The 13,373-nt window shown below is 42.6% G+C and overlaps 1 protein-coding gene across 1 annotated transcript in view; it reads right to left on the bottom strand.

Annotated features, from left to right (window-relative positions):
* The window catches only part of DPT (dermatopontin), a 25,223-nt gene extending 17,315 nt beyond the window's left edge, over positions 1 to 7,908 (bottom strand). Inside the window, exon 1 of the mRNA XM_010139977.1 lies at positions 7,610 to 7,908. Coding sequence (XP_010138279.1) covers positions 7,610 to 7,908 — 299 coding nt within the window. The remainder of the gene's footprint in view (positions 1 to 7,609) is intronic.
* Between the last annotated feature and the right edge of the window lie 5,465 nt (positions 7,909 to 13,373).

A 13,373-nucleotide genomic window follows, 5' to 3' on the forward strand; every position in this document is an offset into this window, starting at 1 on the left:
AGCTCTACTAATACAGTCCAGTTTTGATGGAAAGATGAGAGAGATGTCACTGATGGACCCTTCTCTCTATAGTGTATCAAAAAAATCTAGCTAGCACAACACTCCTATGTTTACATGTGTACATATTTGGGCACCAAACTTTAGGAAAGTTTTTTTTTTGTTCCTGATTCTATTTCCTCATGAAAAGTTTGTTTTAAAAAAAAATATTTGGGGCTGCTTTAAAATTAGCTTCTTACATGGAAAGTATAACTGTACATAGGTAATGTCTTATCATTAAATTGGCATTTTATTTTAAAAACATTCAAAGTAAAATTTGAAATACATCTTTTAAGCTCATGTTCATTTCTCCCTTTCTACTTCTGTCACATAAACACAAAGTCCTGCAATCTGTTATTCAAGCTCAATATTGGGTTCAGAGAAAGAAAGATAATAGTGACATTGAAGTTCTTTAGCTTTGAGATAAAATAAGATTTTTTTCCCCTGATCTTTTTAATTTTCAAGTCAAATCCAAGTATTCCTTCAAAAATGAAGACATGCTTTCAGAAATTGGAGTATTTATTTGTGAGCTCATATAAAATCTTTTCTTCTATTTCCTTTTCCCAGCTGGACTGTTTCCTACAAGCAGAAAGTAATTCTTCAAGGGAAACAAACAATCCCTTCCCACACACCTTTTTAGTCAGATGCTCTATGCACTAATCTGAAACCAATAAATATCAGAGGCTTTCTTCCTCCTCTGTTGAATTCATTGCTACAGTCACATAAAATCCTGTAAACCATTATGATGAATAGAAACTAGTTTAGGACCTTTGATTTATGGCCAAGTTAAAAAATTTACGTTTTCACTAGACCCACTCTGTAGCACTGTTGTTATAGATGATAATTCAGTATGCAGAGTTGATGTCACTGGATTCTCCTTGCTCATGAAATCCTGGTATTGCTAAGAAGAGAGGACACCTCTTAGAAGGTGAATATGGAGGAACATGAGACACCAGCTGGAACTGCGTGGGATTAAACTTGGCAGTGCATACGTTGTTTTGTTTTTCTAGCTGGCTCAAGTTACGATGCATGAAGAGTTGCCTTTTAGATCTGGGGAGAAGGCAAGCTGGCTGGCTGGTAGATGGAGGAGTGGGAACATTGGTGATGGTAAGGGTCAGCTGCTGTTGAACAAGAAGCTGCCCTTCCCTCCCCTCCCCTCATTTACATCTATTGGAAATGACTGCAGTGTTTCATAGAAAGTAAGTAAACTATACAGCCTTACTTTAGGTGGAGTTTTATGTAGTATCAGGGATATACTACCTGAGACTTTTCAAGATTTGGAAATTTGCAGCCTCTCTTTTGCTGTACGTTCTTCTGATCTGGTTAATGAGCATCGCACTTTTGAGTTCTGTCATGGCAAGCAACCAAAACATGTATCCATGTTATTGATTTAGTTCAGGACAGGTCTGCTTGAAGCATTTATCTGTGAGAGATCAAACAAGAGCTGGTTTGAAACAAACCCACTCAAATGCGTGTGTGGATTTTGGATCCATGTGCAAATTGTTTCACCCTACAAATCCACTTAAATTGTGCCACATTAGTTGCAAAAGTCGATATAGACTCAGTGAGGAAGCATGTACCTCATAGACTCAAGAGCTGCCTGTCAGATTGAAGACAAATATTGTTTGCAACACTACAGTTGTTTTGAGCAATGGCACCAGTTGTGGTGACACTTCGTAATTATGCCAACATCTTATTTTTGCTCTTTGTTAGACAAAGTCCCAGAGTGTTGTGCCCCATCTAATGCTGGTGGTGTGATTTGAACCTGTCTCTGAGGCCCTCTGTTTCTCAGGTATGTCAGGAATTAGCCTGAGCAGCATGTTGTCCTGAGGATGACAACCCAAAGAGGAAGCCTGTTAGTCCACTCGGGGAAGCCCGAGGCAAAATGCAGCAAGTGGTGCTGTTAGAGCTTGCACTGAGCCCAGCCTCCCTGACTGAGTGCACCCCAGGGTAGCACTCCCTGAAGCTCTCTGGAAACCTGCACAGTCTGACAGAGAGCTCAGTAGTCACTGGGTCATGCTGCATTAAGGGCAATTTGTTCCTTGTAGCAGGGTAACCTGAGAGCGTCATTCTATGTGCTTAAAAAAAATCCTACTGTTTTGCTGTAGAGCAGATGGCTCCTGTAAAACTTGCATCATTAATTACTTTAATGCTATCTCTCTAGAGTCTGTCACAGCAGATGGATCTATATATTATGGAGGTATGTCAGACATGGCAAATTGACCCAAAAGAAATAACGCTGCGTGCTTTCATCTGCAGTCCTCCCAGGAGGGCATATGAAGGAGAGCGGTGGCCAGACCTGATGCAGCCTGTAAGACCACGGTTAGAGTGTGAGAAGTATTTTTTTAATGAGACATGAAATACACTGTTTTCCTGGAGTGTTGTTTCACCAAATCCTGTTACTTTCAATATTCAAAAGTTAATTTCCTTTTGGTACAACTGTGGGGGGGAGAGGCCCTTGTCCTACTCTCCTGAGTTATTTTTGTGGAGTGTCCTCCTCTGTGTAGTTTGATTAGTCACATGATGGAAGCTGATTTCATGGTCAGTCTGTTGCAGATGAGTGGGGAGAGATAAACGGCTGAGCCAGGCTCAGGACACTTGAGGCACTGGCACTCAGAAGAATGCAATGACTTTTCTGTGTTTGATTAGGCCATGCCAGTCTGCAATCGACACTTGTAGTAGGAGTCTTCACTATCTGTTGTGGGGTGGTGAGAGGTATTGTTGTGACTTCCACATACCAAAGGCGACCTCACTATCATCTTCAGTTATCTTTTTCTTTCATTTAGGGGTCAGTGATGACTTTCTCCTCCCTGCCCAAAGGGAAGGCAAGGCCCTAATCACCCTGTTGATTTCTTCCTGAGAGATGCTGCTAAGGCTGTCCTATCTACAGAAATACCCCTCTTCTCTGCAAATGCTACCACTGGAGTCAGTCCATTCCAGCTGTGCCAAGAGCTTGTAGCACTACCCCTTTAACATAAACCTAGGGCTTTGGAGAAAATCGATTGCAAAGATGACACAAATGGGAACATTTTGACAAGGCAGCTTGATTATCAGGTTTGGCCAACACAGCCTCAGATCTGAGACTTGGGATTGGTCAGAGATTAAGAAAAAACACGGTTCCTTGTAGATGTATGGAGGTGTGCTACCAGTGCCTGAACAGGAGTCTCCTGCAGACACTTCCTTTGCTCAGGAGTTTGTCTTTGCACCCGGTTTGTGGGAAATAGGATTGTGCCCCTACCTGAAGGATCTGTGTTTGTGTGTTTGTGCACTTAAATAGTAGGCAAAGGAGAGTGATGATGGGAATGGGGAGGGAGAATCTAGATATCTGTTTTTTCCAAGACCCATCCAAACACTTCCTCAGAAGTACAGATAAGGAAAAGAGGTAATAATCATGCATTAAATACAACTTGGCTGAAAATGTTTCTGCTTTGTGCCTTATGGGTAACTGGGAGTAGGTCAGTGATACAGCATTCTTCCATCTCTATTAAGCGGCATAAACCAAACATTTTCTCCTGGGAGGAAGTGTGGCTTGTCTTTCAAGCTTTTGTTCGTTTGTTTGTATGATCCCTGTCCTTTGGTATGATCACTTTCAGGCAAGAAAATAGTTTTTCTTAAGTACCTTGTTGAAAGCCTGGTCAGTAGAGACAACTCTGGAGTATTCAGCAAAGCAGTGAAGAATGGTCCCACTCACAATCACTCAGACCTTACCTTTTCTTAGGTGGTGAAATATTTAACCAAGGTCAATCTTCCTCCAGTACAAATGGAGCTAAGAACATAAGCTTTCTTCTGTCTGAAAAGACAGCATTCCTTGAGGTATTGCAGCACAGAAATTATTAGAAGAACTGTGTAGAATCATGGGATGGCCTGAAGGCTTTTCCCTACTCCAGACATGAGTATTTCCGAATTATCAAGGAACAGATTCTGCTCCTGGTACTGAATAATGATCTTGGTTAACAGCTAGCCTCTGTAGGAGTAATGTGTTGGGACAGATTCAACAAAGTCTTTGTACACATACTAAACTTTAAATGTACTCAGAGATTAATGAAGCTGAGAAGACATACCTGGTCATCTGACGCCAAAAATTTTCCCTATGAGTCTTGTAACATATTCATAGCAAACAGTCTTGTAACACGTTCAGTAAAACACAAAAGAACATGCTGTCTTCAGAAGCGTATGTATATATATGCTTAACTTATTAATTTATTAAGAAAAACCCCTGTAGTAAGATGTATTCTGAAATGCCAATAGGTAATTGTAGGCAACAGTCACAGGTCATTTGAATTCTTAAGTCTGCTTCTGGAGAGATGGGGTGCCCCAGAGAGCAGTTTTTAGAATACCTGTTTCTCTCCATTGACCCTGGAAGGGGGCAGAGGTCATAAACTAAGCATTGTGATGAGATGCCTAATGTGGATGTCCTTGCCCTCTTTTGGCTGAATAATTTTTTTATCTGTGAAGGCAAAGTCTTATGGGTTTAATCCTAGAAGTTCACGTAATACCTAGTGTTAGTGTAGGAAGCAAATGTACCTAAATCAACTCTGCCAGTGGTTCCCTCCTGCCCTCCAGCCCCCAAATTTTCCTTATCCCTATGCTCCCCACATCCATTTCTGCCATGTCCCCCCGGTGCTAATGGCCAAAGAAAATAATGAGTTGGAGACTCTTTCTCTGTTTTGTATTCCTACTTCATTTTATCTCTAAAGCTTTTCTGGGTTTGCTGTCTTTTCTTAAGAAATCTCTCTTGGATTTGTCTCCGTTGAGCAGCTGCACAACAGTCTGGAATGGGGTTTGTGAAACACCATAAACATCATTTGTCAGTGGTCATTTTTTGCTGTTTCTGCCAGCTTAGAATTTCTGGGACACGGTTGAGAAACTGGAGGGAATTCAGAGGAGAGCTGTATGTATGATCAGTGCTTGCTTAGGAGTGTTTGAATATAAAGCTTCCAAAGGAGAACAAGAAGATTGGAGATCTGTTCAGGGTGAAAGCAAAAGCACAGGTGAAGGTGCATGGGTGAGAGAAAGGCACAGCTGCTACTTGTTGATAAGTTAAAGGGATTTTACAAAGGATGCAGTACGCTTTTTCTTAGTACTCAGTAAAGGTAGGGGAAGGCATAAAAAACCTTGATTACATCAGAGGAAACATAGCTTGAATTTTAGGAAAAACTTGGCGGCTTTGTATTTATTGGCGGTACAAGGCATTGAATCTCCCTGGATGTGATGTGCAAGGTGAGACAAAATACCCTTGTGAGGCAGAGCTGAAGAAGGAATATTACAGCCCATCCTACAGGGATGGGGAATGGAATAGTGAGTCCAGCAAAGTGCTGTGTCATCTGACACGAGGATGGTGATGTATTGCTCACCAACAGGCTGGGTCATCAGAAGATCAGCGGAGATACAGAGGTGGCCAAATAGGAGCTAATGGTACAGATTGTGACTGCTGTTTGTGGTCCCACCTGATTTCTGAATGAATCTCTTTAGAATTGGGGATGGCTCCAGATAGCACTGAGCTGGGCAAGGAAGAGAGAGAGGAAAGAGAGGCAGCTATGAGAAGTAAGGCTATCAAGAGAGAAGGTGTGGGATTGTCAAAGGCCCCACAGGCTACATCTGTGTTGTCACACTAGTTTGAGGGTTGAGTTTGCTCAAGACTGGCTTTCTGCTGACTCACACTCCCACTGCAGTCTGAAATGACCCTGCTAGGTGCTTGGGCAGCAGCGACTGGGCACAGTGAGGAACTTGCTGGCTTAGAGCAAACCTCTTTCCATGAAAAGTAAATGCAACCAGCCCAACCCTGGGTGCGGAAAACTGCAGAACACAACCAGGCACAGCTATCTAAGAATTACGGAGACAGCCCAAGTAAACAGAAGCATGAGTTCACTTTTGCAAAGGAATATGTGTTCCCTAATCACTTTGTATTCCCCCCTCCTCTAAAAGTACATAGAAGAAAGAAAGAAGGACATCTGTGCAGAGGAGACAAATAGATTTGAGGATGTTGGACTGGAAAGGTGAGCTAGGGAAGAAATAATTAAAATAACTCCAAAAGCTAGGAAAGAGAGTGAAACAGAGTGGCTGGAAAAGCAATACATTTGGAGAGAAGATAGGATTGGAAATAGGAAAAAATGTAGCCAAGAAAGAGGAAAAAGTGGTAAGATTTTTTTAAGAGGTGAAAGAAGTGAGTTTCAGATAATACACTATGGATGTAGTCATGCATCACCACACGGAGCACGGTAATGAATATGGCCCCATGGTTAGATAGCAGAAGAAAATGTTCTGTATAGACTTACACAGTGTCCTGTTTGTGAGAAATGGACTTGAGCAAATGCTGCCAGAGATTTTTGGAAAGAGAATAATAATTTTATTTTAAACAATAGAAAGATCTAATTCAAAATCACTATGCAATAAGTAGAAATTACATCAATGTGTGAAAAATGAAGAAGTAAGCCAGGATTATCTCAGTGTCTTCTTTCTGCCTGTTTTGCAGCCCTCACCCTTTCTTTTCAGTTCTTATTCCAAAATTATGTATAGGGTCAATCTTTTTTTCCTTAGCAATTGTATCAGCCATAGGAAAGCATCACATCGTAAATGAAAGAGTATGAATAATTCAGAATGAAATTTTGAATCATTTAAAAAGCAGAAGCTTCACATTTTATTGCTAACTTGTTCCCTTATTACATGAAATCTGCAAAAATCCTATTGTAATTTTCAGAACAAACCAATTTCAAGTATTTGCAAATGTTCTTGCATTCATTTCATTCTCTCCAAAGAATATTTCAAACTCAGAGTTCTTCAAAACTGCACTTCACATTTCATGAAAATATCAGAAGATAATTAAATACTGGGTATGTGCTGCCTAAACATGAAACACTGTACATATTTCCAGAAATTATTGTGGCCATAAAAGGTGATACCTGAGGTTGATAGAAAATACAGTGTTTGATTAACCAAAACCTGACCGTATTAGAGAATTAACATGATCTTCTGCTATCATTATCATTCATATATTTGCCACCATCGTTGCTCGTTAGTTAGATTTTTGGCTCCTGTAATAGCAGCATGACTAGAAAACAGCCTTTAACTGTGTCTAAGCCAAAAAGCTTAGCAACAAAAAGGCAAAGAGAAAAGCTAGTGAAAGAAGACTTTTTTTTTTTCTAGTGGTAAGAGCAGGAGGACAGAGGAGGGGTTTTACAATTTGTTCCCCAGTTTAGTCACTGATTCAGTGAGTGGCCTTTCAAGAGGGACTTTATTATCACAAAAGTTTCATGCCTCATTTTCCTCATCTGTGAAACAAGAGCAAGATGGAAACACTTTGCAGCTGGAGTTGTGAGTGACCAAATGACACAGCATTTCTAAAGCACAGTGAGACCCTTCAGCAAGAAATTGCTACAGAGAAGACAAATGTGATGCTGATCGTCTCACGCACATGCACGGTGATTAATGAATCTCAGGCAGTCATTCAGAGTACTGAAGCCACTGTTATGATGGCATCGATATGCATTTGCATTGCTCTGACTGCAGTATGAGCACCCGCATTCCACAGGGGTATCAGGGCTGTGCCCTTCAGGGGTAGTTGGGGGTATCCTACCATTCAGTTCCTGCCCTGTTGATCTCTTCCCACCAGCACTCTGTCGGCTCACCGAGGCTCTGGGCTGCTGGCATGCAGGCATAGTTCCACAGTCTGTCGGAGCCTTCCTTCTTGTTGAAAACACTCCTGATGGCCACAATCACCTGCCCGTGCGGGCACTGGAAGTTGAAACCCTGCCGGTACACATTGGCCCATTCATCATTATCTCCATAGTTATAGGGACCATAGTTATAGTCACCATACTGGCCCCATGCCACGGTCACCAGAGGCAGGAACACACAGAGGAGGATGAGGTCCATCCTGAGGATGTTCCTGGCTTAGAAATGCCCTGCTGGTTTGTGGGCTGGCCCTTTTATATCGCCTCTAACATTTGGCTTCCAGATGTTATGCTTCCAGATCCAAGTGCAATGTGTCATTGTTTAGCAAACCTTCTCTGAGTTACAGACACGTCCAATGACTTTTAAGGTGGAATTCTGCAAGCACACAGCTAAGTCTGCAGGCTGTAAGAGCAGGGTCTTCCCACCACCACAGATGATCTGTTATCCCTTCCTGCAGAGTTACTGTATAGAGCAAGATACACATTGCAGTACAACTGTCACAGACATCCCACTTTTATCCTCAAGACAGCAGTTTGCAAATGACTTTATTTGAATTAAAGCTCTGTTTGATGTTGCCATTTTCCATCATTAGTAACCTGCAACCAAATGTGATCACGCGTGTGTCCCCACACTCTTTTCCCTAAATATATGTGGCACGATTCTGCCAGTGCCTAGAAAGAAGGGAATTGGGCAAGGTGGGGGAATTCACTGCCTCTCTTGTAAAAAATCTTTCAGACATTTTGGTTTGGTTAGAGGGGAGGTGGACCCCAAAGGCTTGAGTCTCTGGCTTGGCTGGGAAACAGCCCACTCTGAGGTGTTGAACATTGTCTTCTTCCATGCAGAACTGATTTTGCTATGACTGTGTGTAAGCACTGTAAAACCATGGACTCAGCAGATATTTTAATGTGAGAATAAAGCATATAAGCAACTTATGATGAGATAAGGTTCATGTGCCTATTGAAATCTTTGACCAAGGCCCTTCAAACTACCTTGAATTTATCATGGGCTAGAAACATGGGGCTGCTCCTGAGAAACTGCTGTGCTGCAAATATAAAACCTAACTTGCCACTTGAAAATGTGTTTATATGCCACATCCTCAGGTAATTTCTTTATCAGGAACCCAGGCTGTTCAGGAAAATGTGGAACGGTGTGCTTTATTTAACTTTATTTATTTGACCCATAGAAAACTGTGAGACTTGTGCAGGTTTTAATAAGTAAGACAGTCCAAAGTCAATCTAACGTAGTCTACATATGCATATGTTGCCTATGCTGTGTTACTAGTGAAATGTGTGACCCTTGGAACAGCTCCAAATTCAGATCCTGTCTCTTCCAGTGAGATCAGCTCAAAGAATCCAGAGACTGTTTCTTGCTGCAAGCTTCTGCTTCACTCTTTTCGCTATCCTTCTCCCCCATTTGGGCCATGCACCAAAAAAGAAAAAAAAAAAAGAAAAAAGTGTATGAACTTTTATTCTGTTGCTGATACTATCAGAAAGAAGATCCATGATGTGTGATAGTGGACTTGCTCTTCTTTAGGCATGCCCATCATGCCTGGGCATTACTTTGCAGGTGCACAAACATCCCAGGAGGTAGTTGCGTTTACTAACCAGTCCCAGATCTCAAAATCTGCCTTCAGTCTCATCAGCAGACACTTCTGCACTAATGGCTTTCTTGTAGCAGAGTCTTGTTTGACAAAACTGCTGTGTGAGGGTCAAGCTCTTTGCCAGGAGCGCAGTGCAACAATCTCTCTGTTGTCCGTGCTCACAGCCAGTGTAGAGCCACATGAACCTGGCAGCTGAGAGTTGCTGATCTAGCTCAGTGCTTTACCTTCAGCTGTAGCAGCCTCAGATGTCTGGGCAAGAGGGCTGTGTAAGACAGCACAGAACAACCCTTTCCTTGGAGCTGCCCTTCTCTAGGTCTTTGGTAACAGCAGGGGACACAGGTAGCCAAAGTCTAAAGAGAAAGGAAATCAAGATTAAAAACCCCATAGCTATCCAATGGGCACCGGAGTACAGACTCAAACTGTGTGATCTCATATGAACTTTTCAGCGTATGTTTTTCCCCTCTTCCTTAGATACGTAGTCACATCTGGAAGCCCTGCACACTGCTGTATATGCCTTAGAGGCATTCTGGAAGATGTTTTATCAGGAAGCACCACATTATCATATATATAAGATCCTCACCTCACATAACCCTTTATAAGCACCGTTCCTTGAAAGGAAGTCCTCACATAACCCACACAAAATCAGGGGCAAGAGGTGATGAGGAGGGGGAAAAGGGCTGGCAGTACGGTGAGCAGGGCACAGTCTTCTTTTGCCTACCTTTGACATGCGTGTGAAGCTTCAAGGAGCCTGTTGTCACTTCCTCCGTCCAGTCTACCCTGCCTGATCCCCAGTTAGTGCATGCACTGTGATCAAGAAGTGTTTTGGCCAGGGGAAAATGCTGTCAGGGAAGAATATGAGACATGTGGAACTACAACTCCCTGCAGCACCTGTGGCAGTGCAGATGTGTCTTGACCAGGGACTGCCTGAAAACCTACAGTTCTGTGTTTCTGGATCCAATGCATTCTTTGGAATTTTAATATTAAATTTTGTGCTCAGTTCTGATACTGAATAAAGACAGAAGAGAGCAGAATTTCTTACAGGAGGGATGTGATGGGTTTTAGCCACCTTGCAAAAGGGTGGTATGTGTGAATGGCAGGAACTGTGATTTGAAATTCCCCTAGGGGTTAAAAAAAGAGAGTATTGTGAATACATGAATTTTGTTTCTGTGTAATGCTTGTTCAGCTCTGCAATTCACAGCTACTTGGTACACGGAGCTAAGCTGAGGCTACACGCAACTTGTTTTGCCAACATTTCATACCATTGCTCCAACCCAGATAATTCCACTGATGTTGCCAGTGCTGAGAGTTGCAATTTCAGCTGTGTTTCCATTGACTCACTAGCATGTTAACCACTATGCCTTACACTGTTCTGGTCAATGAATCAAACACAGCCGTTCAAAAGCCAGTGGCTAGAAGAGCTGCAAACTATCCTGTAGCTTAGTGAGTTTGGTCGGCTTCAGATAGAGTTTGCACTAGGAGAAAACTCAATGAGAGTTAAAAATCAGTCCCTCTCTGAAATTACTTACCCTTTAATTCTACTTTATGTGCATGCCTTGCACATCCAATCTTTGGAAAAGCAGAAAGCATCAATGAAGTAGTAAATATAAGGAAATGTTTCACTATCAGTTACTTGCTGTGGAATCTGTATTGGCTAGTAATTTTGTTTCCTATCAGTTATTAGATATTCCGCATTTAATCCACAAACATGTCTTGCCAAATGATGGCAGATGAAGGTGATTATTCTTGATACACCCCTTCCCTGGCCTAACTTCTAAGTTAGGTCTGCTTTGAGCACAGTTTGGACTAGAGGCCTTAAGAGGAATGTCCTTTCCAACCTGAGTTATTCTGTGTTTCTCTCCTGCTGCAGATACTAGATGCAGCACTACTTAGTGCTGCAGGTGTTATTAGGAGAAATGCTGCTCTATTCTCTTACCACGCGATGTTACATCCATGAAATGCATAGAGATTGCAGTGCTTTGAACTTAAATCACAGATGCAGTAGTACTATTTGAATGAATAACGGTAGTCAGCTTAATGGGTTTTATTTTAGCACCCAAACTCCATACTAAAATAGGAGAAAGAAGAGAAAAGCTTTATTTATTATTTGGCAAATACAGAGACACTAGAGCTGCAATGAGAATAGCAAGAGTTTGACTTGGCTAGTGACAGGTGTAACTAGATTTGTATCTACAAAACTGGGTCATCTGGTTTTATTGGAGTAGCTGTGCTGCTGAAGATCCTGCATCTGCAAAGGTCTGAGTCATGGGGAACAAGTATTTTACCGCACTGTGAGGCAGAAGATGCTGACTACACCGAGCTGTGTGGTGCGGTCAACACACTGGAGGGAAGGGGTGCCATCCAGAGGAACCTTGACAGGCTTGAGAAGTGGGCCTGTGTGAACCTCAGGAAGTTCAACAAGGCCAAGTGCAAGGTCCTGTACATGGGTCCGGGCAATCCCAAGTACAAATACAGGCTGGGTGATGAGTGGATTGAGACCAGCTCTGCGGAGGAGGACTTGAAGGTGTTGGTTAACGAGAAGCTCAGTATGACCCAGTAATGTACACTCACAGCCAAGAAAGCCAATCACATCCTGGCCTGCATCAAAAGTAGCATGGCCAGAAGGTTGAGGGAGGTGATTCTGACCACTCTGGGGAGACCCCATCTGGAGTACTGTGTTCAGCTTTGGGGCCCCCAGTGTAAGAAAGACATGTACCTGTTGGAGCAAGTCCAGAGGGGGGCCACAAAGATGATCATGGGGCTGGAGCACCTCTGATCTCAGGACAGGCTGAGAGAGTTGGGGTTTTTCAACCTGGAGAAGGCTCCAGGGAGAGCTTAATGTGGCCTCTCAGCACTTAAAGGGGACCTACAGGAAACATGGAAAGGGACTCTTGATTAGGGCATGTGGTGATAGGACAAGGGGTAATGGTTTTAAAATGAAGGAGGGTAGATTTAGATAAGATGTAAGAAAGTAATTCTGTACTGTGAAGGTGGTGAGACACAGCAACAGGTTCCCCAGAGAGGCTGTGCATGCCCCCTCTCTGGAAGTGCTGCAAGCCAGGTCGGATGTGGCTAGTGGAAGGTGTCCCTGCCCATGGCAGGTGGATTGGAACTAGGTGACCTTTAAAGGTCTCTTCCAACCCAAATCATTCTATGATTCTATGATATAAGGGTGTTATCCCACAGCACTTCATCCTTTAGATGCACAAGAGTGATTCCATTCCACGTTACTCAGGTCAATAGCCAGAAGTGAAGCTTTGCATTTTGTGCTGGTAAGGACAGCTGAGCATGTATTCCCTGAGCCCTGAAAACCTCTGTGCACAAAACAAGTATGGCAGAAGCAGAGACAGTAGCAGCAGCAATATACACCTGCTTCCAAGCTAATACAGCCACATCTTGGCATTTCATGGTACGAAGACGGTGTTTTTCATGTCAGCTCATTGCATCAGTGAGGTGGCACATTTTGAACACATTTTCCATATTTTATTACACACTGTCTCAGAGCAATGCTGGCAGTTCTGATAAAGCCCTGGATGAGTCAGGGACGCTGCATGATCTGGGAGCTGTAGCTTTCCCATGTCATCTTTGCAGCATGACTTTTGTTCTTTTTATAAGCTTCTTTCATTGTCAGTTTTCATGAAAGTGTGAGGGTTTAGGGTGCCTTTATTAGGTTTTTTAAATGAGGTTACAGAAGCCTTGATAATGTGGAGAGGGATGGTGCTGTTAGAAAGCTGTGTTTCACAAGGGACAAAGATATATCTTTATCAACTTTTTAGCTCAAAGTTATTGCCTTCTGTCACAGTAATGTATATGGTGAAGGCTTGAGTTCATTTGTCGAGGCATCTTTCACTTGATGTTCTCAAAGTACTTTGATTAAGTTTAATCACCTTCTTGAGAAATAGGAAAGATTCAAACTCCTTTCTTTTACATGGTACATCCAGTGATCTGCCCAATGTCCTCTAGTACCTCAGAAACAGATTTTAAACTACAGCACCTAGACTGTCAGCATCAGACCCCAGCCCTGGGAAAGCATACCTTTTCCCAACCTCTTCTTCTGGACATTTCCCTA

The sequence above is a fragment of the Buceros rhinoceros genome, unplaced genomic scaffold, assembly GCF_000710305.1.
Source record: "Buceros rhinoceros silvestris isolate BGI_N320 unplaced genomic scaffold, ASM71030v1 scaffold60, whole genome shotgun sequence".
Classification (NCBI taxonomy): Eukaryota; Metazoa; Chordata; class Aves; order Bucerotiformes; family Bucerotidae; genus Buceros; species Buceros rhinoceros.